Source organism: Geotrypetes seraphini, chromosome 6, assembly GCF_902459505.1.
Source record: "Geotrypetes seraphini chromosome 6, aGeoSer1.1, whole genome shotgun sequence".
NCBI classification, from domain to species: domain Eukaryota; kingdom Metazoa; phylum Chordata; class Amphibia; order Gymnophiona; family Dermophiidae; genus Geotrypetes; species Geotrypetes seraphini.
Window position 1 is genome coordinate 238,275,743 of NC_047089.1, and position 23,772 is coordinate 238,299,514.

At 43.9% G+C, this 23,772-nt stretch overlaps 1 protein-coding gene across 3 annotated transcripts in view; it reads left to right on the forward strand.

Annotated features, from left to right (window-relative positions):
• ACOT9 (acyl-CoA thioesterase 9) overlaps window positions 1-23,772 on the forward strand; it is a 63,537-nt gene that overhangs the window by 27,723 nt on the left and 12,042 nt on the right. For all 3 annotated transcript variants that reach the window (XM_033950150.1, XM_033950149.1, XM_033950151.1), the window contains 6 exons: window positions 9,351-9,424; window positions 10,908-10,975; window positions 12,272-12,383; window positions 13,511-13,601; window positions 16,339-16,424; window positions 21,523-21,610. In XM_033950150.1, coding sequence (XP_033806041.1) covers window positions 9,351-9,424; window positions 10,908-10,975; window positions 12,272-12,383; window positions 13,511-13,601; window positions 16,339-16,424; window positions 21,523-21,610 — 519 coding nt within the window. The remainder of the gene's footprint in view (window positions 1-9,350; window positions 9,425-10,907; window positions 10,976-12,271; window positions 12,384-13,510; window positions 13,602-16,338; window positions 16,425-21,522; window positions 21,611-23,772) is intronic.

The following is a 23,772-nucleotide window of genomic DNA, read 5'->3' on the forward strand; positions in this document are numbered from 1 at the left end:
TTTGCGGGGTTGTCTATGAACCGTGTTGGACAGACTGGATGGACCATTCGGGTCTTTATCTGCTGTCATTTACTATGTAACTAAAAAGCTTGGAAGCTTGATTTTTCTTTTGTTATCAAAAAGTGGCATGCACAAAGTTAAACCCCTCTTTTACCAAGCCATGCGGACAAGCAGCACAAGCTAAATGCCGAGTCGCCCATTCTGTTCTTATGGGCGGCCCGGCATTTAGCTTACGCTGCTCGGTGGCATGGCTTAGTAAAAAGTGGGGAAGGTAAGATGTTGAGTCGTGATATGATGAGACAAGACGAAATTAAAGCAAAAGATGCAAGCAGAGAAGAGAGATTAAAAAAAAAAGAAAGAAAAATAGATTCATTTGTGGCTAGTGTTGGTAATGTTTTGTAAGGTGCTATAGGCAGGAGATTCTGTAAGGCACTGCCAAAGCTTTAATGGCATGTACGAGCACAAATGATGGTCTGGCTATGTGCCATTCTGTAATGACACATATACGAGGGTCCTTCAAAAAGTTTCCGCACTTTCATATTTTTACAGGAAATGGTTGGGGGTGGGAGGAATGTTAAGAGGGCGTGTAAGTAGGATGCCGGGAGAAATGTATCACAAAACAGGGTGATTACGTGGAAGAGTGAAGTAATTTGCTTTTGAGATATTTAATAAAGTGTGTTTAAAAAAAAAGAAAAAGTGTGGAAACATTTTGAAGATCCCTCATATATTCAATGGTACGTAGTTTGCAGGTGGTGGTCATGTGGGCAGAATCTGGGCAGGGTGTGGGTGGGACTCGCACCCCTAAAACGTATAGAATACTGTGAGTTACATGTGCATTTTCCAATTCTAGGTGCAAGCACTGCCGCTTGCACTAGCTATGTGGCTTATGCTTGGAACAAGCTGCCCGAATCCCTACGGCGGGCTCCGTCTCTGGCAGTGATCAAGGCCCAGTTAAAAGCCCGTCTCTTTGAGAGTGTTTTCGACTCCTATCTCTTCTACATCCCCAACCCTATATGTCATGTCTGTCTGTCCAAGTTAGATTGTAAGCTCTTCTGAGCAGGGACCGTCTATAAATGTCAAAATGTACAGCGTTGCGCACGCCTTTCAGAGCTATATAAGTGATAAGTAGTAGTAGTAGTAGTAGTGGTGTAAGACTCCAGATGGGCACTTCTTTATAATAATTGCTCTTTTACCATTTGGGGGCTAATATGGCCTGAATTCAGTAAATGGTCCTCAAAATTTGGCTCTGGAAAATATCGGCACTGAACAGTTTTATATTGGGCGTTCCAGGATGGGTTTTCTTTATAAAACTAGTCTTTAAGCCCGTTACATTAACAGGTGCTAGAGCAGATGTGTGTCTTGTCTGTTTTGTTTTCTTTGTTTCTCTCTCCTTGGACGCTGTCTGTCTGTCTGTCATTCATTCTGTCTATGGCTCTCCCTGGCCCCCTTTGTCTGTCTGTCTGTCTTTCTCTGTGGCCCCCTTCTGTCTCCTCCCCCAAAGCAAACCAAGATTGCTCACTGCCCCCCAGCACACCCCCCCCTTAAGCAAACCAAGTTTGTTCCCTGGCCCCCTTTCCCTCCCCACCCCAACTTCCCTATGCAGCAGCAGCAGCATTTCCCTACCACCCTTCCCTGTGCAGCAGCAGCATTTCCTTCCTCCCACCACTTTCCTGTGCAGCAGCATTCCTACATTCCCTCCCCCTCCATTTCCCTGTGCAGCAGCAGCAGCAGCATTTCTCTCCCCTCCACCCACCCCACTACCCTGTGCAGCAGCAACATTTCCCTCCCACCCTTCCCTGTGTAGCCGCAGCATTTCCCCCCCCCCCTCCATTTCCCTGTGCAGCAGCATTTCCCTCCCCTCCCCCCACCCCACTTCTCTGTGCAGCAGCATGTTTGTTTCTGGCCGGCTCCCTTACCCTTTCAGCGCACAACAACCAACCTTCCTCTTCCCTGGACCTGATCTCCACGCTCCCGGCCCCTGTACCGAGGAACACGTGAAGCGTCCAGCAGCTATGGCCAGTGCCCCGCGCCGCCACCTTCAGCCAGCGACCAGGCGCGGTAACCATGGGGTCGGCTCGACTCTAAGGCGGTTGTCACCAGGCGCCGTTGACAGAGCTGCACAGTCATGCGCCTCCAGCTAGCGTAGGCGCCATGAGGACTGGCACAGAAGCACACCTCACGGTGCCAGGAATCACGAAGTTTCAACAGTGCATGTGCGCTCTAGGGTTTTATTATTATAGATAATCTAATCTAATCTTCGGTTTATATACTGGGTTATCTCCCAAAGGAGCTCCACTCGATTCACAATAATTTTAGATCAGAATATATAACAAAAATATAAACCTAAAGGAAAAATCAGAAAGATAAAATATGCTATTAATACGACACTTCAGTAGGTGAACCTCTAAGGTATTGGGTGAACGACCAAGTTTTTAGGTCTTTTCGAAATTGTTGTAGCTGACCTATCAATCTTACAGAGTCAGGAAGTTTATTCCAAATCTCTACCAGCTTGAACACCATAAATTTACTAAGCTTCCCAATGGATTTAAGTCCTCTTGAAGAGGGAAATGATAATTTATATATCTGTGTGCTCCTCGAATAACACGTTCTAGTGGTGTTCCAATATAATGGGTGGCACCGGGATCTACTGCTACTACTTATCATTTCTATAGCGTTGCTAGGCATACGCAGTGCTGTACATTAAAACGTGGAAGAGACTGTGCCTTCTCAGTAGAGTTTACAATCTAATCAAGCAGACAAACAGGACAAGTAGGGGGGTTAGGGAGTTTCTCAAGTAGGCATGAGTGCTTTACCATCGAGTGGAGTTGGGAGTTAAAAGCAACCTCAAAGAAATGGGCTTTTAGCCCGGATTTGAATACTGCCAGGGATGGAACTTGACTTAATGACTCGGGCAGTTTGTTCCAGGTGTGCAGTGCGGCAAGAGAGAAGGAGTGTACAACAGAGGAGAAGGGTACAGAGAAGAGGGGCTTGCGATCTGCGCTCAACTTTGGGCACCAGGAGTTACACTAGCTGAAACCAGGCGTAAAATCTCAGTCGCAAGTTAGGCAACAGATCTGCGCTATTCTATAACATTGCGTGCGTTTTAAGGGAACATTCGAACTCGCCCATGTCCCTCCCATCCTTATACCCCCTTAACAGATCAATGTGGAAACATTTCGGCGCTATTCTTTAAATATGTGTAAGTGTGTTTTCACGTGGATCTGCCATGTCCTCCCTGTTTCGGGGCCTTGCATCCATTAGAAAGCTTTTCCACACCTACCGTTCAGCACCATATATAGAATTCCTCCGATGGTGTAAAGTACAGAATCTCTGACTTGTCCTGGAGTTCAGCCTTTAAAAGCTTTGTTTTCATAGCAGTTTGGCCTCCATCATGGATTAACCCAGAATGACAGTGCGGCCTCGGCTTTACATTGAGTCATCACAAATGTCATTACATTGAGCAGTGAGTCCACAAAAAGTACAGTCTGGGATACAAATTAGAATTTATTATGACAGGGGTTGCCATACAACGTATTTTGAGCAACTGAAAAAACTGGAATCGGTTAAATTATACTTTCTGGTGGGAATCTCTATGCCATACTTTTAAAATGGTCGTATGATGGCCATACAACTGGGTGGTCTTTTCATGATAGTTCCAACCATGCAACACTAATGACTTGAGAAGGTTTTTAAGAAGTATAGATTCATTAATTTAAATATGAAGGAATTAAGTGAAATGAACATTGAATAAATATTGAACATTTAAAAGAAGATTAGAAAAAGGAGATTTAGTTAGGAGATATAATATAAACTTTTTATGAATTAATAATAAAGTAATTAATATTAAATGTTTTTAGTTATGGTAGGAAGGAGGAGTTTCATGCCAATGATGTTAATAGGAGTAAGAGAAAATAATTTCTTTCTCTTGGAAGAAATCCCAGAATGGGAAAATTACTCCATAATCTGAGGCTTAATAATTAACAATAAAATTAAAACCACAAATAGTCATTTTGACTTTTAGGAATGGTTCCTTTTTTGAATTTAATTAATAGATAACCATTAAGTCTAGTATATGTTATTTATGGCCATACAACAGGGACATTATAGGAAATTCATGGATGTTTGGGAGCCATTGACAAAATTCTGTAAGGAATAATGGTTGATTTTGCCCTTTGATCATACACGTCCGGGATGGCTGGATATGTAGAAAGGGGGGGATGATATATGTATTTGTCATAAAATGTAATTTGATAGAATTTAAGTGCTGTTAAAGTGTAAAATGTCTGTATAATATGTAGCACTTATTTTTGGCTTTAAAATGAATAAATTTTTTTTTTTTTTTAATAATTTATTAAATTTCAAGCTTCCAAGGTCCTTTGATATGTTTCGGCTAACCAGCTGCTTCAGGGTATATCATAACACTGCTAACACACTTTGCCAAGAGATTAAAAAAAAACCTTTTATGAATATAAACATTGTTAAGATGTACCCCTGAAGCAAGTGGTTAGCAGAAATGTATCAAAAAACTTTTGAAGCTTGAAATTTAATACATTCTGCAGTGAGGTGCTTCTACATAAGAACATAAGTGTTGGAAAACGGGAACAGTAGTATCCAAACTCAGAATACGTGAAAAAAATCAAAATGTCAGCAATACACACTTTCACTTAACGATTTAGTGGAAGGTAAGAATTTACTACAGTGTGAGCTAAAAAAGCCCCCATGGGAAGGAAAAGCCTCAGACAGGGCCCTCCCACCGCCACAGCAGTGGCTAAGGTCTTCAGGCGGAGAAGGTCATCGGCATAAAAACCTCCCGTGGTGACCACCGTGGCTCTATATTGTGTTATAGTAGAGTACATAAATAAATAATGAAGTTCAAAAGCTGGGTCAAATTTTAAAGATGTACTGACTCAAAAACAACAAGTCACCGAAAGTGACTTAAAACTTATCTTTTGTTCAGGAGCTCGGTCGGAACACCAACGATGGCCAGCGTTTCACGTAATGCTGCCTTGAAAGGTCACTTGGACACACAAAGTCAGAGGCGTGAAGAAAGTACAAGAGGTTTATTACAGCATGCTGGACTCTAGTGCAGTTAACAGCCTGCCTACTAGAGTGTTAGAATCAGGAAATGCACGGACTTTTATGCCCTTTTCACTAAGCATACGCAAACTAATATATGCAAAAAGTACAATTTTCATTTGTTACTTCTATAACTTTTCTACAATTATTATTGGTCCTAAGCCAGCACTTATGATAGGTTCAGGGCTACAACTTATAGTCCTAAAGGGAGCTAGCTCATGTCTCTGCTTATCTAAATGTTACAGTTCTAAATGTTACATGTACAGAAGGGCAGGGCACATCATGGCTCAAACTCTTATTTATTTAGCTTACAATGTGGTAAGGTAGGGACATACATTTTAGGCAGATGAGGTCAGTAGATTGTACACTGTTTTCAGCTATGTAGGCCAGAGCACTATTTTAAACAACAGTTAACCATTTCATGACCCTACAGCCTCAGGGTGTGACCTCCGATTATGAGCTTTCAAAAAGAACACGATAACCCGTATCTCAGAGCACAAAAGAGGGTGGGGACAGACCATCAGGCCCAGTATCCTGTTTCCAACGGTGACCAATCCGGGTCCCAAACTAGGTTCCCTCTAAGCTGAGCACAGGAGTGATTGCTCATTCATTCTAGGAGCGTCACTCAGTTTTTACACGGTTGCTCACAAAAATACTTGCATATCTGGAAAATTGTTGGTTTTTAGAACTTGTTGCTCACATGAGGAAAAATTTGGGCACACCTGGCCAATGCTTAGGAACATTGAGTGCAAGAAGTAAAACAGATTTTATGCTGTTATCCTAGCAATAAGCAGTGGATTTTCCTCAAGTCTATCTTAATAATGGCCTATGGACTTTTCTATTAGGAAATTATCCAAACCTTTTTTAAACTGTGCTAAGAAATCTGTTTTCACCACAACCTCTGGCAACAAATTCCAGAGTTTAATTCCTGTTAATATCTAGTCAATTTTATATTGACCCAAAATACACACCCTTCTGAGTCATCTACATCTTTGTTTTAAATTTAAAAAAAACACCCAGGCATATAAATTGGAGAATTCACTCTATGAATTTATTATTACTTATTTAGTTTTAGCTCACATCTTTTTCAGTAGTAGCTCAAGGTCAGTTACATCTAATTTAATTTAGAGAATGATAATGGGGACAAATTGTTCCCCGTTCCTGCAGGAATTCGTTTTCTCTTCCCATACCGGCGAGTTCTATTCCTGTCCCTGCCCCATTCCTGCAAGCTCTGTCCTCATCTGCACAAGCCTCAAACACTTTAAAACCCTAAGTAGCAACATTCTAGAGCTCAGATTGTGATGTCATAATGCCTCATTCCACCAATGCCTAAGCTCCATCCTCATCTGCGCAAGCCTCAAACACTTTAAAACCCTAAGTAGCAATATTCTAGAGCTCAGATTGTGATGTCATAATGCCTCATTCCACCAATGCCTAAGCTCCGTCCTCATCTGCGCAAGCCTCAAACACTTTAAAACCCTAAGTAGCAACATTCTAGAGCTCAGATTGTGATGTCATAATGCCTCATTCCACCAATGCCTGAGCTCTGTCCTCATCTGCGCAAGTCTCAACCACTTTAAAATCATAAGTCTTCGAGGTTTGTGTGGTTAAGGAAGAGCTTACAGGAAAGGGACAGGGATGGAGAAATTGAGTTCCTGCAGAGACAGGGAAAAATTTTCCCCATGTCATTCTTTAGTTTAATTCTTACATACTACAAATACTTAAGTGGTTCACTGCAGTTTACAGAGAAGAATGGTTACAATACCATAAAGTACAATGCCCATAACTACAAATCTGAATATAATAATAATAATAATTTTATTCATATATACCGCCAAAGCCGTGGTAATTCGAGGCGGTTTACAACAAAGAAGAGCGGGACAAACAGCGAATACAGGTACAATGTAAGATCATCAAAATACAAGAGAGCATAAGAGATTTTGGGAACAATTCGGTTAGGGTTAGAGAGGAGAGGCTTGAGAGGACTTTTTTTACAAATTGGTTAAACAAATTTGTTTTTACAAGTTTTCTGAAACTTAGATAGGATGAGGAGTGCGTGATTTTAGTAGATTCATACATCAAATGACATGAAAAGAAAGTCTTCACTCTTCTGAAACGAGTGTCTAGAATTCTGTAATAGAATGGATATCAGCTGGTAACGTTCCATTTTTTTTTTGCTGTTTGGTAGGCTGAAGATGTACTAAAAGGTTTATTTAATTTGATCCCCTTAGAATTCGAGAAGGAAAGAGTTGAGTAATTTTTTAGATATAGGGAGTAAATCTAGCGCAGGGAGCTGAACTGAATGCTCTGCGTTGCTCCTGATGCTCATAGAGTTCCTATGAGCGTTGGGATCTGTGCGGCGCATTCAGTGTGGCTCCCTACGCTGATAACCGCTATTGCGGTTTAGTAAAAGGGGGAGGACAGTATGGAGCAAGTCCTTGTCAATTTGTCAATGTATTTATGTGAACAAAAATGCATAAGTCTTTCTGCGATACTTTTAAAAACCTCATGACGATCTAGTTATAGGACAACGCTTTTATGGGAACGAAATGTGCATGTTTGTAGTGCAGGATGTAGGAGAATCTATGAGTATAGGTTGTATTGTAAACTGCCTAGATTTTAGGTGATGTATACATTTTTTAAAAATAAATCTTAAAAAGGGGAACAGAAAAATTCCCAGCCAACTCCCGAGGCACCATCGGCGGGGAGCTCTGGGCGCCTGCAGCCGCTGCCGACGGAGCTCCACCACCTCACCGGCCCAAACCGCTGAGTTCAGGCCGGCTGTGAGTGCCTCGCGGCTGGACCAAATTGTGTCACACTCCTCCGGAGAAGGGCCCAATTGATCCATATGCGACCTAGCTAGGAGAAAAAGTGCCGGTTAGTGCAAAAATACATTAAAATACAGTAAACTGACAGGGAAGCAACCCTGCAGACCGGCACTACCTCAGGATTTTTTTTTTTTTTAGAACAGAATCCATAGGCTCTCAAAGCAATATGCCTTGCTTGATTTAGGGGGCAAGGCTTATTGCTGAGGCTCCTCTAAAAAAAATGTGGGGAGGTAGAGGAAGTGGGGGGAGGGACCCCGCTCGAGACCCGCTGGGTTTGACACCCCCGAGGTCGGACGGACCCCCAAACAGAGCCCGCCCAAGCTCTGTCCAGCCAAAAACAGGGACTAGAAACGCCCTAAACAAATTCCAACAGCCCTACCAAGGGAGATGGGTACAGATCACTCAACACCTGCTGGAGACTGAAGTAGACTGATGAGAAGGGGATATCTTATGTACTATCTCACAGTTTTGTTTTCAGTCTCCACCTGCTGGTCATGATTGGATATATACCCATTCGTAAAGATTAACCTCTACTGGTCTGGAGAGTGCTAAAGAAAAAGAGATAACTCTCTCAGGTGCACTAGGTGCAACTTGGGTGCACTAGGTATTTCCCCATCCCTAGTGGAGAATTAAGTGACTTGTCCGCGATCAACAACGACAATTTATTATTTCTATAGCGCTACCAGATGCACGCAGCACTGCGCAGAGTCACAAAGAGTAAGAAAACGGTCCCTGTTGCCTGTAATTAAATGCGTGAAGTGTTTGGACTTAGGTGTGATAGATGGATGGGGCAGATGATTTGAGACTGGAATTTCAGGATGAGGATCTGAAATAACTAAGCGTTATAAGAGAGCCTATGATCTGTCGTTGCAAGTGTTTGAATAAGACAGACAATTAAGAGAGATGTTTGACTGTGAGATATATATTGTGGGTAAGAGTCAATACCCTTTCCTTTTTTTCTTTAATGGAACTGCCTTTTAACCTGCCAGTTGAGTACTGGTCTCCAGTTCACTTGTATTTCATTTGTGTGTGTCGCCTACGCATTTTCCTGACGGAATGATTTTGTAATGTTCCCTAACCCAGTGTCTCACAAACTTTGCCAGCCAGACGGCACACTAAATTGGGGACCGCGGCTCGAGGGCATCCGGCAGTGCGTCAACATCGATGCGATGATGTTACACACATGCGTGATGTCATCACTTCGACATGCGCGCACGCACGGAGGCCCTCTTGGCGGAGCCCTGAGACGCCGGTGGGGAGGAGGAGAGGCGCCGGCTGACTGCCTGCAGGATGTGCCTCTCGCTGCAAGGGGCACGTCCTGTCGGCAGTCGGCCAGTGCTGGCGCCTCTCCTCTTCCCTGGCGTCTGGCGGCACACAGTTTGCAATAACACTGCCCTAACCATAAATATTTAATGTGCGACAGCAAATTTTTTTTCTATACCTTAGCTCCATGATGGCGTTTATAGTCCTGTGTTAGATGCGACATTTGTAATGGTGGCCAGAGATCCTGAAAATAAGAGGTAGGTTTTAGCGACTGGAGACATCAGGTTTCACGTTTATTTAAAATTTGATGCTATCGCTTATAATAGTTTCTAAGCAGTATACATAATAAAATCGGGAATATAGTAAAATACAGCGGAACCTTGGTTTGCGAGCATAATTTGTTCCAGAAGCATGCTCGTATATCAAAGCGAGTTTCCCCATAGAAAGTAAGGGAAACTCGCTTGATTCGTTCCACATCCCCCAAAAGACTCCCCTCCCCCAAGGCCAGTGGCGCGCATCCACCCCACCCCTGCTAATCAGCATCGCCACCCCCTGCAAATTGCCCCCCTGCGAACCAGCATTGCCCTCCACCCAAATCCTTACCGCGATGGGGCACTGGCACACAGCACCAACCCACAGGATGTGCAGGTGCCCAAAGAGCCTGCCGCTTGCTGCTGATTCTGCTGGGCCTTGAGCATCTGCGCATGCTCAAGGCTTTCTGGCTCCCACTTTCCCGGCAGGCGGCAGGCTCTTTGGGCAACAGCACATCCTGTGGGTTGATGCTGCGTGCCGGTGCCCCTTCCACGGTAAGGGTTTGGGTGGGGGGCAATGTTGGTTCTCGGGGTTGATTCGATTTGCGAGGCAAGATTTGCTAGAGTGTTTTGCTCGTCTTGCAAAACACTTGCAAACTGCGTTACTTGCAAACCGAAGTTTGACTGTATATATAACATAGACAAGAACAACCATGGACTAACTTGCTACATAAGGAATAATGGTAGAACTACAATAAATGAAGAAAAAGGCACCAATAAGGGAAATACAATTGGGAGGGTAAAATATATAAATGATGCGTCCTATATATTAAGGAAAAATACCGAATCGGGGAAAGTTGCAGAACTGGGATAGTGGTTTAATCTTCAAAAGCGTCCCTAAATCAAAGCAGTGGTTCCCAACCCTGTCCTGGAAGACCACCAGGCCAGTCAGGTTTTCAGGACAGCCCTAATGAATATGCATGGAACAGATTTGCTTGCCTGTCACTTCCATTATATGCAAATCTCTCATGCATATTCATTAGGGTTAGCCTGAAAACCCGATTGGCCTGGTGGTCCTCCAGGACAAGATTGGGAACCACTGCTTTAAAGAGCTCTTGAATCTATCAAGAGCAAATTCCCCTCTTCAAAAGAGAAAGCAATGAGTTCAGGCAGAGCGCATTGGCAGAGGGTTACAGAGCCTTTTGTCTGGTTGGAGGGATCAAGATTTATGACCATGTGATAAAGGTTTTGTATGGTGGTATTAAGAACATAAGAATTGCTGTACTGGGACAGACCGAAGGTCCATCCAGCCCAGCATCCTGTTTCCAACTGTGGTCAAGGAGGGCAGCCCAACCGCCCTGTGCACCTCCTACCCTTGCTAAGCCACTGTCTAGGAGCAAAAATGATTTTGAAAAGTTCTTACCTTTTGTATAGTTTAATGTATTTTTTTTTTGTATTTATTTGATGTGCCATTTTGTCTTTTGTGTAGCTCAGCTTTTGTCAATCCGTTAATTCCCGAAGGTCCGGAGGAAGAAGAAAGCTTCAGGCAAGGAGAAAGTACGGAATTTTCTGCTTATTGCAATCCTGTGATTTGTTTTAAATGCTTTTTTTTTTTTTTTACAATTGCTATCTAGATGTCTTGAAAAGCCCTCCTCCTGCAGTTGTCACAATCTGTTTGTGATTTAACAACTTTGAATAATTTTGTGTCTGCAGATTTGATCAACTCGCTCGTTATTCCCATTTCCAGATCATTTGTAAATATGTTCAAAAGCAGCAGTCCCAATTCAGATTCTCGGGGCATTCCACTATTCACTACCTCCATTAAGAAAATGGACTATTTAGAGTAGGGATGTTTAAACTAGTAGCTGACGGCAACAGGGCTTACCCAAGGGTATCAGATGTCCTAGGGGAGCCTTCAGTTGTGTGCCCCTCCCTCTCGGGTGGCTCAATTCCCTATAGTTTAACATCTCTCTTTCTCCTCCTCCCTATGTCCTCCGGGCTGCCAGCAACTCCCTTTCCCCTCCTCCCTATGTCCTCCGGGTTGCCAGCAACTCCCTTTCCCCTCCTCCCTATGTCCTCCGGGCTGCCAACAACTCCCTTTCCCCTCCTCCCTATGTCCTCCGGGTTGCCAGCAACTCCCTTTCCCCTCCTCTCTATGTCCTCCGGGTTGCCAGCAACTCCCTTTCCCCTCCTCTCTATGTCCTCCGGGCTGCCAGCAACTCCCTTTCCCCTCCTCCCTATGTCCTCCGGGTTGCCAGCAACTCCCTTTCCCCTCCTCCCTATGTCCTCCGGGTTGCCAGCAACTCCCTTTCCCCTCCTCCCTATGTCCTCCGGGCTGCCAGCAACTCCCTTTCCCCTCCTCCCTATGTCCTCCGGGCTGCCAGCAACTCCCTTTCCCCACCTCCCTATGTCCTCCGGGCTGCCAGCAATTCCCCTTTCCCTCCCTACAGTTGACCTAGGGTGGCCAGCATCTCTCTTTTTTTTAGGTGCTCCCCCTCGCCAAGGTGGCCAGCATCTCATCTTCCTTTCCCCACTCACATCCTGCATCCCACTTCCCTTGCTTTCAGTTACTCCTAATGTCCCCTTATTCATCCTATTCCAGCCTTGAGAAGGATGGTCCATATATATTTATTGGGATTTAATAACTGCCTTTTCATGACAAAATTAGATGCGTGCCCATTTCACAACTCAGAAAAATAGCCTGATAAAATTGATGCTTCTGCCCAGATCAGGATTTGTGCTCACTGGAAAAGCTGTCTGTGGTAGAGAAGACCAGGCTTTGTGAGTTTTGAAGTCAGTGTGCTGTCTTGAAAATGCATATTTTAATATTTGTTTTATTGGGATTTTCTTCAGTAAACAAAACAAGGAGAGTGGATTTCAGCACTGCTTCATTGCTGAAAATGGCACCCACATCGAACGAGAGAACCATCGTGCATGACATGTTTCTGAACACACTGGATACAAGGCAAGTGGCAACCCAACTGGTAACATTGCTTCAGTTGTGTGTGTAAATTCTAATTAGTGCTAATAGTTGTTTAATTGGCAGTTATGGGCGCTATTGGTTTGTTAACTAAGTTGCGTGCGCAAATTGGAAATTCATATAGCTTTGCATAAGCAACTTTAGCCAAGGTATATATAATCTAGGGCAGTGGTCTCAAACTCAAACCCTTTGCAGGGCCACATTTTGGATTTGCATGAGGTCAAACTCTTTATAGTTTATAAATCTTTCCTTTTGGCTAAGTCTTAATAATAATATTGTCATTTATAGCTAAAGAGACATATGATCAAGAAACTGTTTTATTTTAATTTTGTGATTATGATAAACATACCCAGGGCTTCAAAATAGTACCTGGCGGGCCGCATGTGGCCCCCAGGCCTCGTATTTGAGAACACTGATCTAGGGATATGTGCATCCTGCCAATCCTGTCCTGATCCTCTTATTCGCCACCCTCAGAAACAGCTATGTAGTGTAAAAGTAGATTTTGTCTGTGTGCCTACTTTGCACACAGTAAAACTACCTCCAAGTAACTAAAGTTCATTTGGGCATGTAAAACTCTGTGCTTACACACTCTTGTCCCTTTTTATTAACTTTTTAATGTCTTGGTGCAATATCTGCATGGGAGTCTGATAAGGATCATAATGGTAAACAACACCAAAAAAAAAAAAAATCCAATAGAGTCTGCAGTACACCAGGCAACAAGCAAAAACCAAACTGCAGACTGATATGTACAAGATGCAGGCGATGTTTATTATACCCAATATTTAATGCAGTTAATGATACCACCTTATTACAAACCAAGGGACCCGACACGGTACGTGTTTCGGAGAACACGACTTCTTCAGGGGTCCATGGTAGGTAAGGTTTGAAATAAACCGCAATAAAAAGGTATAAAACAAACCCCTGTGTAGATTAGATTCTCAAGCCGAGTGTGCAACGTAACAACAGTCAAAGTAGAGCAAAAAAAGGATCATAATGGTGACATCACTTGGAGTGGTATAGTTGGAAGAGCTTTTGCCCTTATGTCTCTTTGGATCCCACGTTATAACTGTGTTAAATGGTATTTCAAAATATGGTCACTGTTCTTTCTACAGGACTGTGAGTTTTCGGAGTCGTTTGTTGCCATCCAATTCGGTGTGGATGGAAGATGCAAAACTTAAAGGCTTAGAGATCTGCCACCCTCAGGTATTCCTCATAGACAAGAAAAAAAAAAAAAGATGAAACTGTAATAGAGTCATTTGGCAGCAATTGCAGATTTGGTATCCTGCAACTTATAATCAGGGCTTCCAGTTTATTTTGATTTTGTGTCTGTGTCTGTGGTTGCAAAGTTTGCCACTTGTGGAATTATAGCATTTTTATCAGGCTGTGGCTATTCCCTTTCTCCCTACTAGCTTGTTGTATGGACACACACTTTGTTTTGCTAGTGTCCAGGCATACTGCCTTGTTGCTGTCTTTTTCTTTTTTTTTTTTTGTGGCGTTACTAACTCCCAGCTGCCTTCATCGCCTTCCTTGCCATCAGACTTACTGTTGCTTTCTTCCTTAATGCTGCTTCTTCTGCAAGCTCTCAAGTACACAGAGCCATGAGCATGGATAGCAGAAGGAAAATAGTGAACCCCCACCCGACCAATGCATTTGTGACTGAGAGGGCAGCACTCAGTACCAAGGCTGAGACCCACAGGCTGCGCCAGGGCCCAAGGTTTATGACCAAACCCATCTGTGGAGACGCTGTACATGGAGTTTTAGGGTTGCAAAAGTGTTTTCTGAGCTGGTTTAGTTGCAGCCATTAGTAGAAGGATTTCTTAACCTTGGTTGCATGCTTTCCTTGGACCCTTAGGGGAAGATTCTCAAATGTTTGCGGTAAAATCTGGCGGGCAGCTGTCACAGACGCTACTGTAATGATTTAAAAAAGGCGAGTCATTCTTAAATAATACTGCACATACAAATGAGGTTCATGGAGAGTCGCGGCGGGTCACTAAATTTGCATGTGCCAATTGCTGGTGATAGCGATCGTCACATGCGCAAAATAAACGAACAAAAAAAAAATTGAAGATCGGCAGGAGGGATGCATGGCAGAGTCGGAGACTGCTAGGAAGCTCGGTAAAAGAACATGGTAAGCTGTTTGGACAATCCGCCGCTAAAATATATGAATGCCAAACCAGCTGGAATCAGTTTAGCGACCACGTTAAAGTTATGAGAATCTTCCCCAATCCTTTCTAGACTTTAGGCTCCTTTTGGACTGGTGCTGGGTTCCTTGCTTTACAAAGGCTTTATTACATCTATTTTGTATACCTAGTTTGTACCTGAGGCAGTGACAGTGGGGACAGGGTGTAGAGTCTAGCGGCTCAGCGAAGGCCTGCAGTAAGTCTGGGGAGAGGGATGGGGACACTGGCCCGAATATAAACCGGGTCCTCCATCTTGGGCCAAATTTTTTTTTTTTTTTATTATTATTTATTTTAGAAATTTTTGCATTATTTAACAAGCATATCATCTTGTACAGAAAGTGCAATTAAGAAAACATAATATTAAACACAACATTAAAAATACTTTCTATCCAAAAAAGAAGAAATAACTCTCAACTTAATCGCACACTAGTCCTCAAAATTAGGATCCAAGACTTAAGAAACGGAGTGATTTAAGGATACAAAATAACAACTAAAGGAAATCACATTATCTGTTACTGAAAAGGAGCTAATTATTCCTTGGACGCTGATTTTCCTTCATTCCCAAGGCGCTTCGTGGAGAGGAAGGCTGTCAAATGAGCTGGTTCAAAGAACACATATTTCAAAGTATGATACCTTACTAGACATTTACAAGGATATCTAAGGAAAAATAAACCCCCAATCTGGGTCACACCAGGTTTCAACATTAGAAATTCCCTTCTTCTCTTTTGAGTCTCCTTAGAGACATCTGGAAAAATTTGAATATGAAAACCCAGGAAGTCTGTGGTTCTATTTTTAAAGAAAAGTTTAAGGATCCAGTCTTTATCTGGAGCCAGAACTACAGTCAGTAGGAGAGTGGCTGGAATAGCCACTTCTCTGTCCGACTGCTCTAATAAAGCAGATACATCCATAGAACTTTCCTGGGATTTTCCAATTACGTCTTTCTTCTGAGCATCCTGAGTCTTTATAGGTAAATAATATACTCTTATCAATGGAGGTAATGAATTCTCAGGAATTTTTAATATTTCCAGAAAGTAACGCTTTATCATGTCTCGTCTTGGGCCAATTTTTGGACCAAAAATCCTGGTTTATATTTGAGTATATACGGTACTTAAGTCAATTTAATTGTTTTGTAAACTGCTTCAAATCCTTTGGGAGATTTAGCGGTATATGAGACACCAAATTAAATGATAAAAAATAATAAAATAAAAGGTTGAAGAACTTTTATTTTTAAAGGAAAATATATGCAGATTTGTGATGTAGTCACTGTAGAATTTTAAATTGTTCTGCAGTCTCTTGTTTCACCGCAGAATCTATGAGGACCGTCATAGAACACTGGGGAGTTTGGTTATAGTGTTTTGTCCTTGTGCATATGTGTTCGCTTTCAGAATTATCAAGTTAATGTTCATTTCAGTAAGTGATAGGGGCCCCAAGATGACATGCCCTAGCTTAGCAACTACAAACAACAGATGCGATATACGAGTTATAAAATCTTTGAAGACATTTCCTGTCCTGTAACTGAGTAAGATCAATTGTACAATCAAGTATTGGCCTTTATGGGGTACAGCTGAAGCGGTTTACATTTTTATTATATGCAGGTATTTGTACCTGGGGAAAAGGAAGGTTAAGTGACTTGCCCAAGATCATATCTTTTCACTTCCGTTCCATTGTGCATTTTCTCCTTCTTTGGGTTTTAGGTTAAAATTTAATTCAGCTGTGTTACATTCGGACAAATAATTTTTTATTCTCGCTCTTTAATGCAGGAGCGTAACATATTTAATAGAATCTTTGGCGGTTTTCTAATGAGGAAGGCATTTGAACTGGGATGGGCCACTGCTTGCACCTTTGGGTGAGTGATTTTACTTTTGCTACAAGTTAGACCTAGATCAGCTCAGAGGTAGGATGGGAGAGGAACTGGGTAGGAACTTGTTTCCTTCAAATGCTTTGCTTTAGTGTCGGTACCTGCAGGTTCCTGTTCATGCTTAAAACCCTTTTTTATTCTTTCTAACCCAAGGGCAGTTAGAATTATACAAAAGGGTCAAGAGTGTCTGCCTGTGGGTACAAAAACCCCTCCAAAAACTTAATAGAAAGGGATGAAACTTTGGTATGGTTGAAAACTGGTGAAATGACATTGGGATCGAAAATGGGTCAGAATGGTGTAGGAATTCCAGAGAAATAAGCCCCCACTCCAAAAAAAAAAAGGGCCACTGCATTTCTGTGGGAGAAGCAGTTTCAACTTATGCAGTAAAGAGACTTTCAGTGAAAATATATCCTGTGAATCCAGTAGGATGCTTACAATCCAAGTACTACAACAAATATTAGCATTATATTTGAGGAACCCGAGACCATACTTCACATACCCCGGCCTAGGAGTGGAGTTCAATAGTTGCAAGTGCAAAACTAACTTATGTAGAGACGTGCTCCTGAGTACCACTTAAGAAATTCTTTTTAATAGCCTCACCCCTGTTCTCTACCCACCCCCAAAATGGTGCCAGCCACGGCTTCCACCCCCAAAATGCCTACAAACCTCAAAAACTATTCCTACAGCTGTGCTGCTCACTATTCCAACAGAGAGGTTAGAAAGAATTCCGAGAGGTGCCATACAATGTACAAACACGATAAAAGGAAAACTTCAGGTGTCCTTTGGAGCAGAAGCCCTCCACCCTGTTCTCAGGACACACCAAGCCAGTCAGGTTTTCAGGATACCCACAGTGAATATGCATAAGATACATTTGAATGCAAAACTTCTTCATATGCAAATCCATCTCATGCATATTCATTGTGGGTATCCTGAAAACCTGGCTGGGTGTTGAGAATCCCTGTTCTATAACTTTTTTAGTGCACTCATAATAACAGTTTATATACCGTAGGACTGTGAAGTTCTATGCGGTTTACAATGATTAAAAATGCTACAAATTGAGTAGAACTAACAAAGTTAAAAGCTAGTGATTAACATCTCTAAGGATCAGTTATTCTGGAATAAGATTGTGCAGGTTAGTTGCCTAAATACTTCAGGAACAGATATGTTTTTAGGCGTTTCCTAAATTCCCAATAAGTAGTAGGCGTAAGCAATTGTTCCAGATCTTTACCCCATAATGCTGCCTGATGTGAGAAAAGATGTTGATGATGTCTTTTAAATTTACATCTTCTAACCTGTGGGGAAACAAAATTCAAGTGTGAGCTTCTCTTATGTCTATTGGTTGAGAAAGAGAAAAGGTCAGTTATGTATTTAGGGGCTAAACCGAATAGTACCTTAAAGCAGTGTTCTTCAACCTTTTTACACCCGTGGACCGGCAGAAATAAAAGAATTATTTTGTGGACCGGCAAACTACTAAGACCAAAATAAAAAAACACATTTTCGCCCCATCTCCGCAAGCTCGGTCCCCACAAACCATCTGATCCCATCTGCACAAGCCTCAGTTATGATTTTATATTGAACGTATTTTATTAAAGTATAAAAAGAAACAATATTCTGTACAATTGTCATTTTATAAATATTCAGAGCAAGGACCAACAAAACTCCTGTCTCCCCTCCCCTTCACATATATCCCCTCTACTATCAAGAAAACTGAACAAGCCAAATTATTATAGAATGCTACACAGAAATATCATGCTAACAGAATACTGCAGTCACACATGATAGGAATAGTGTTAGGCTTTGCAGTCCCCAGTTATGTCTCTAGCAGGATATATATTTCAAATCTGATATATTGTAATGACAAAATAGAAATAAAATGATTTTTTTCTACCTTTTGTGGTCTCTGCTTTCATCTTCTTTCCACTCTTCCTTCCAACGTCTGCCCGTTCCATCCACTGTCTGGCCTCTCCCCCTTCCATATGTATCTGACTTCTTTCTATGCCCCTCTCCCCTTTCCATCCAGCCTGTGCCTCCTCTCTCCTTTTTACATCATTCATTCCAGCTTCACTGCTTTCTTCATTTTTATCTCTCCTACACCAGATCTAGCATCTTTATCCCTCTCTCATTTCTCTGCTGACCCCCTTTCCAGCATCAATCTCTCTCTACTTTCTCATTCCTCTGTCTCTCCCCTTTCCCTCATCTGATCTCCATTCCACCCTGACCCCCTTCCCCTCCTGTAATCTCCCTGCCAGCTGTTTCTTTCCTTTTTCCCTTCTCCCTTTCCTCCTTCCCCCTATCCAACATTAACTCTCTTCCTATCCCTTTCCCTCCTCCCCTCCCAGTAGCATCTCTCCTTCTACCTCCCTTCAGGTCCAGTAGTAGCTCTCCCTTTATTCAGCAGCTTCCCAGCTTCCAACAGTGGCTTCCTCTCCTTCCAGCAGCTCTCAGTACTTGCCTGCAGCAGTGATTTACTTAGGCAGCCTTGGGTCCGTTGCCGCCTCTGAGGAAAGAGGAAGTTGCCGAAGTGAATCACTGCCCTGGTAAGTACAGAGCTGCTAGGAGAGGAGACAGCCACTGTTGAAGGCTCCCTGCACATTCGCGACCCCCCCCCCCCCAAGCCGGCAAAAACAGCTTTGCACCGCAGGCCCTGCCGCCCAAGACGAGCCGGAGGCCCCTACCTGCCGCATCCTGCACATGGACAGACTCTCAGCACAAACGCTGCTGATGGCCCCAATCGAAACGCTGACCTCCCCGCGCACGCTGACCATCTCCTCTCTGCTGCACTTTCCCCGCGGCCCTCTTCGGCGACTCGGCAGGGGCAGCGATCAAGACAGGCTGCCGACATCGGGCATTCCCTCGCTGAGTCCCGCCTATTTTGTTTCAACTTCCTGTTTCCGCATAGGCGAGACTCACAGAGGGAATGGCCGACGTCGGCAGCCTGTCTTGATCGCCCGAGGCTGGGAGGAACAGAAGATTTCCGCGAACACCACCGGGGCAGGAAATTTAACAGCGTCCATCTCGCCGGTCCTGTGCGGACCGGCAGGAATTTTCTGCGGACCGGCATCGGTCCGCGGACCGGCGGTTGAAGAACTGTGCCTTAAAGCAAAAACATCCAAACTTAAACTTCACACGTGCCTCCATCGACAACTAATGCAGGAGTCGGTAGGAAGGTGTTACATGCTCGAACTTCTTCAACCCAAAAATCAGCCTGACTGCCGCATTTTGGCACCAGTTGTAATCGTTGCATATTCTACAACTGGTGCAAAAGGCTGATACAACAGGGGGTCTCCAACCCTTTTCACGTAAAGGGTCGCAGTGTGAATATGAGAAAGCTCCAAGGGCCATCATAAGATTTCAAGCTGACACATATTACTAATCTTGTAAATTGCCTTGACCTGGGTATTAAACAAAAATGAATTCTAATATTGATTCTACAACACGTCAAAGATATACAGTGGTACCTCGGTTTACGAGTGCACCAGTTTGCGAGTGTTTTGCAAGACGAGCAAAACATTCGCAAACTTGGTGCCTCGTAAACCGAGCTTGCCTCGCTGTACGAGTGCCCCCCCGGCGATCCAGCATCCCCCCCCAGCGATTCGGCATTCCCCCCCAGCGATCTGGCATACCCCCTGCTCGCATTGCCCCCCCTCCACCGCGATCCTACTTCCCCCCCCCCGAGCAGTCAATGACACCCTTTACCCGACTTGGCACCAGTGCCGGTGCCCGAAGATCCTCCCTCTTCTGGCACGGCCTGGGCTGGGCGGTGCGTTGGAGATCCTCTTTCTTCTGGTCTGGGCTGGGCTGGACTGGCTTTGAGAGAGCGAGACCAGAAGGCTTTGAGCATGCGCAAATGCTCAAAGCCAGTCCAGCCCAGCCCAGAAGAAGGAGGATCTCTGACGCACCGCCCAGCCGCGCCAGAAGAGGGAGGATCTTCGGGCACCGGCACTGGTGCCAAGTCGGGTAAAGGGTGTCATTGACTGCTCGGGAGGGGGGAAAGTAGGATCGCAGTGGAGGGGCGGCAACGCGAGCGGGGGGGATGCTGGTTTGCAGGGGGGGGAAGCTGGATCACGGGGAGGGGTTTGGAACAGCATCGGATTCCTCAAGGGGGGGGAGAATGGAGCAGCGCCGGTAGCCTCGTGGAGGGGGGGGGAGGAGGTGGAACCAATCAAAGCAGTTTCCCTTACTTCCTATGGGGAAACTTTGCTTTGATATACGAGCAATTTGGTTTACGAGCATGCTTCTGGAACGAATTATGCTCGTAAACCAAGGTTCCACTGTATTTTAAAAACTCACTTTATTTTGGATTGTCAACAGTAGTAGATTCCATAAATGAGACACCGGAGTAACACACATAAAAGATTGTTTATTTGCAGTTACTGTGTCAAGTGGGCAAGTTTGAAATTAACACAGTTACAGAATGAGCAATTCAGCCAACTGTTTGAGGGCCACTGTGGAGGACTTCGGAGACTAGCGCTCTACATGTTTTCTCCATTTCTGTATGAAAGGTACTAGGATTCCAGTGGGTTTATCAACCGGACCAGTTCTGCTCTGGAACCTTCTAGATAGACTTTAGGGGCTCCTTTTACGAAGGTGCGCTAGTGTTTTTATTGCACGCACCGGATTAGTGCGTGCTAGCCGAAAATCTACCGCCTGCTCAAAAAGAGGCGGTAGCAGCTAACGCACGTGGCAATTTATTCCGCACGGTAAGGCCCTAGCGTACCTTCGTGAAAGGAGCCCTAAATGTGAAAGGGGGGAATTAAAAAAGTTTAGATAGACTTTTAATGCAGCGATAGGGGGGGTAAGTTACTTAAAACACAATTATTTGTAAATGCCTTCCTTTAAGCATTTGATTTTGTCGGCTGATTTTTTGAAAGAATTGAATCCTTCTGCCCTTACTTGTTTTAATTTGTGTTTGAAAGTTGTCTTAATTTTTATGTATGTAACAGTTTTGTAAACCGTTTTGGTCTAAAAGTGGTATAGAAATTTTTAAAATAAATATCTAACAGCAGATAAGTTCTTTTGTGACAGAATGGTAGAGGTGATAAGCATTTGAACTAAAGTTAATCGGCACAATTTATTTCCTTCTAAGAGGTTCAAGACCTTACGTTGTGGCTGTGGATGACATCATGTTTCGGAAACCGGTTGAGATTGGATCATTGCTCTTCCTGGCTTCCCAGGTAGGATATTGAAACACCAATTTCTCCTTGTCCTAAGGTTCAGATACGGTTGAGGGGAGTGATAAACTTTTCAAAACTGCAGTAGAGTCTCGGTTAACCGGGACCCTCACACAACCGTCAAAAAAAATCGCTGGTGGAAAAAAAAAAATGTCCCCTGAAGCACCAGCTGCGAATCCTCTCTCCCTCCTTCCCCCAAACAGCTACGAACCCCCTTTCCTCCCTGAAGCACCAGCGGGTCAGCGGTCCTGAGCCACAAAGCCCTCCTCCCTCAAGCCCCAAAGTGGCAGAAGCAGGCGGGCCACAAACTCTCTCATTCTCTCCTTACCTCCGTTCCTTACCTGAGCGCAGCTGGTCAGCGGAACGCAGCCTCAAAACAGGTCGCTTGCCGCCAGCCCCGGCAGGGCCTTTACTGTGATGTGTCACTTCCATCGCATCAGAGAAAAGGCCATGCCAGGGCAGGCCAACCTTCTTTTGAGGCAGACTCCTGTTGACCGGCTGCACTCAGGTAAGGAAGGGAGGGAATGAGGGAGTTTGCAGCTCATGACTGTCGCCGGCTTCTGCCGCTTGAGGGAGGGAAGAGGGCTTTGCGGCTCAGGACCACTGCCGTGCTGTTTCTTCTGGGGGGGGAGGGGGTAATTGAGAGTGTGTTAGTCGAAGGTTTCTAACATACTCTCAATTAACCAGAAAAAAAGTTATCCAGTATCCACCAATCCCCTTGGATGCTGGATAACTGAGATTCTGCTGTACATATTTATAAAATTCATGGGAACCTTATACATTGAATTTTGCACCACTTTTTTTATATATTTATTTTTCTATACTGTTCTCCCAGGAGAGCCCAGAATGGTTTACATGAGTTTATTTAGGTACTCAAAAGCATTTTTTCCTGTCTGTCCCAGCAAGCTCACAATCTATCTAATGTACCTGGGGCAATGGGGGGGATTGTGACTTGCCCAGGGTCACAAGGAGTAGTGTGGGTTTGAACCCACAACCCCAGGGTGCTGAGGCTGTAGCTTTAACCACTGCGCCACACTCTCCCCTTCTCAAAGTCAAAGCCCATGTATGCTTTGAAAAATTGCACAGGAAAAAATATCCAGACATTGTGCTTGTTGCAGGTTTCTGGGTCTCGCGTCTTTGTGAGGTAGAAACCGACGTTTCAGCATTGATCCCTCCCTTTTCTATTAATACTTTTTCCCTATAGAAGTTTTGAAAATACAAACCATGTAAGTTGCTGCATTTCTTACCCCATCCTTGCCCCTGCAACATGAGTAGAAGTGTTATAATGTGAATATGGTGCCTCTATGTTTTAAGTAAAAAGTCAATAATACAAACTCATGAGGGACAGTTTTCAAAGGCATAATGCTAGGATTTGTACAAAGAAATGGCCTCTTTGAAATTCATTATGGGTAGGGGAGACATTTCTGTAGGCGGGGTCAACTCTTAGGCACATACCGTTTTCAATCTCAAAGGCCCCCTTAAGTTATAGGGCAGTGTCCCGCAAACTTTGTCAAGCTGCGACACACTAAACATAGTGGCCGTGGCTCGAGGCATCCCAGAAGTGTGCGACGTTAATGTAATGATGTCATGCACATGTGATGTTGATGTCCGCACATGTACGAAGGACCTCCAGATGGGTCCTGAGCTGCCAGTGGGGAGTGCCAGCAGGAAGACATGCAGAGAGGCACTGGTGCAGGCTGTAACCATGACTTTAGTATCAGGAAGAGGCGGTTGGAAAATGTGCCCGGCTTCGTAAGTACAATTTAAGCACCCGCCGATGCCCCAGCTGCCCTCTCCTGCCTTCGATTAGCTGAAAAACCGTATTTGCAGTTTATTGAAATTCATTGGGGGGGGGTTTCCTGGAACGGAACCCCAGCAAATTTTGGAGGAGTACTGTATATGCAAATATTAGAGGGAAAAATTATGTTCTTACCTTGATAATTTTCTTTGTAGTAAAAGGGCAAAAGGATTCCAGATGATAGGCGAATACCCCCTTTCCATGAACTTTTGCAGAAGGATGCCAATCACATCTTTTAGTTCCTCCTTTCCAGTGGACTATACCAAAGCAGTCGAATACCACTGTACCTAGGAAAAGGAGGGGAATGGACTCTTTGGTGGTGGTTTGCACCTCAACTGCTGCTTGATTTGTCAGTTTTTTGCAATCT